Raw genomic sequence first — 2,133 nt, 5'->3', positions numbered from 1 at the left:
GGTAAACCCCAGCACAAGTCAAAGTGTTGGAAACGGCTGCACAGCTACTACCTCAGTTGTATTCGATTATGTGAAATTCAATTCAGTCAAACATGGCTGAACCAATGAGATTGTGAGATTTCGCTGTGTTTATGTCCAAAGCGGAATTTCATTGGTTCAGCCATGTTTGACTGAATTAAATTTCACATACCTAATCGAATACAACTCAGGCGTCTTTCCGCTCATGAGGAAAGTACCAGCCATGTAAGCACTTGGGTACAGGGGTGGGTGTGGTAAAGTTAACTCTGCCTAGTTCTTGCATCGTTCTTGCATTCAGTACGAGGAGGGACACTCGAGTAGGGTGATGAGACCAAAGGAGGACGGACAGGAGAACACCCTCGTCTTCTTTCTGTGGAAATAAAAATCGAAATTACGATTTGTGGACGTGGGAGCTGTTTCCTTATTTTAGCAGTACTTTCGGATTGTATTCTCACGCATGAATGTATCATTATCCCATCAAATATACCAGACCTTGTCTAGACTGCTGGAGTAAAGGGCCTTTTGAAAAAAATCTTGATACTTAAATCTCTCTATGAAAAAGATAATTTTTGTTTGATTTATAATTTATATTAAGCTCAAAGAATATCTTACCCTTGCATTGGGAGTGGCAACAAACACAGGTTCACTTGGATAGACATCTTTCTGACTCCAGGATTTACATGTGTTGTTCTGAACGTTCACTTTGATTAGCTGAAAAAATAAAAATAAAGAAATTAAATATAAAATTTTGTCCTTAATATTTTTTAAAAAAAAAAAAATACAATAGTCTTTCGTCCTCCTAAACTCGACACGTACTACAACATTTGACCCATACAAACGAACAGACAAACAAACAGAGAGACAAGCAAACAAATAAACGAACGAACAAACGAACAGCTGAAGTCAAATAAAAGAATTAAAAAATCACTCTTGGAATCAGGGGACCCTACCCCATTTCCACCCATTTTGAAAGTTTGTACCGATCGCAATAATTTCTCATTACCTACATAGAATAGGTTCCCTGTACTTATTGTAATGGAAAGTAAAAACTCCATTCACATACCGTGCCTGGATTGTCCCTATCAATATCAGCAGAGATAGCATAGAAGTAGGTGTACGACCGACCCTGGTGTTGTCCATTCATGCGGGGAGTTTCACATCCTACATCACAGATGACACTGGGCCTCACTTTACCGGTAGGCGCGGTCCTGGGCGAGGCTAAATCCAGACGAAACCTTAACGGCCGCGCTCGGAACATTTGCGCGTAGCGCGGAGTCGAATGAATATTCTAGAAATGAGAGGATTTTATTATTTGTAATTCCAGTATGGAAAAGTCTGGCTGGGGGACTTTCAACAGGGAGGATGCTAGCCCGAAATTTCCCTTGCTAAAGAAATAGCAAAGGTTGAGTGCGAAGGGCATCCACTCGTAAAATTCTGTAGCCAAAGCCAATTGTCAGCCCAAAGCAATCATCCTATCTAGGACTGTTAAGCTGACGAAAAATGCTGAGCTCGTCTGAACACGGGAAAAGGCGAGGAAGAAGAAGAAGACTTTGCTTTCAGACCCAACTTACCTTCAATGCCTCGCGGTACATACAGTCCAGCATGGCAGGGTTACGGTAGCAACAAATATCCACTACTATACCATCATTGGTGTCTTCATAGGCATTGATGATGTGAAGATAGAAGAATGAGTCCGCTTGGAATCTGTGTACGACGGACCCGTTAGTTTTGTCTAGCACATGAAATATAGTCTGAAATGATAGATCAGAGATTTATACGATAGCTAAAAACAATATTGTTTGTTGAAGGATTGGAAACGATTGTTTCGGTTAACCCAGGTTAACGATTGTTTCGGTTAACCAGGTTAACGATTGTTTCGGTTATTTTATTGTTGTGTGAGATGAAGGCTTGGAAACGATAACTGATAACTTTCTTTAAGCGGGACATCTTTCTAAATCTCATGTCAGATTTAAAAAAACTCAGTAATACTTTTTTTTTTTGATTGAGGGAGCTGTAACAACGGAGGTCATATCGATATCGTCCCGAAAGCGAAGAGAAGGAGGAGGAGGAGGGGGATGGGATAGGTCCGGATAGGAGAAAGCTGTTCCGAGATGG

The 2,133-nt window shown here is 40.8% G+C and overlaps 1 protein-coding gene across 1 annotated transcript in view; it reads right to left on the bottom strand.

The window, feature by feature from the left end:
• Nucleotides 1-197: 197 nt before the first annotated feature.
• LOC103520924 (carotenoid isomerooxygenase-like) overlaps nucleotides 198-2,133 on the bottom strand; it is a 6,191-nt gene continuing 4,255 nt past the window's right edge. The window contains exons 7-10 of the mRNA XM_026831848.1: nucleotides 1,590-1,789; nucleotides 1,082-1,306; nucleotides 631-729; nucleotides 198-388 (exon numbers count right to left, since the gene is read on the bottom strand). Coding sequence (XP_026687649.1) covers nucleotides 206-388; nucleotides 631-729; nucleotides 1,082-1,306; nucleotides 1,590-1,789 — 707 coding nt within the window. The 3' untranslated portion in view covers nucleotides 198-205. The remainder of the gene's footprint in view (nucleotides 389-630; nucleotides 730-1,081; nucleotides 1,307-1,589; nucleotides 1,790-2,133) is intronic.

Source organism: Diaphorina citri, unplaced genomic scaffold (genome assembly GCF_000475195.1).
Source record: "Diaphorina citri unplaced genomic scaffold, Diaci psyllid genome assembly version 1.1 scaffold4272, whole genome shotgun sequence".
NCBI classification, from domain to species: domain Eukaryota; kingdom Metazoa; phylum Arthropoda; class Insecta; order Hemiptera; family Psyllidae; genus Diaphorina; species Diaphorina citri.
The sequence above is the reverse complement of the archived record's forward strand: the minus strand, read 5'-3'. Positions and strand labels throughout refer to the sequence as shown.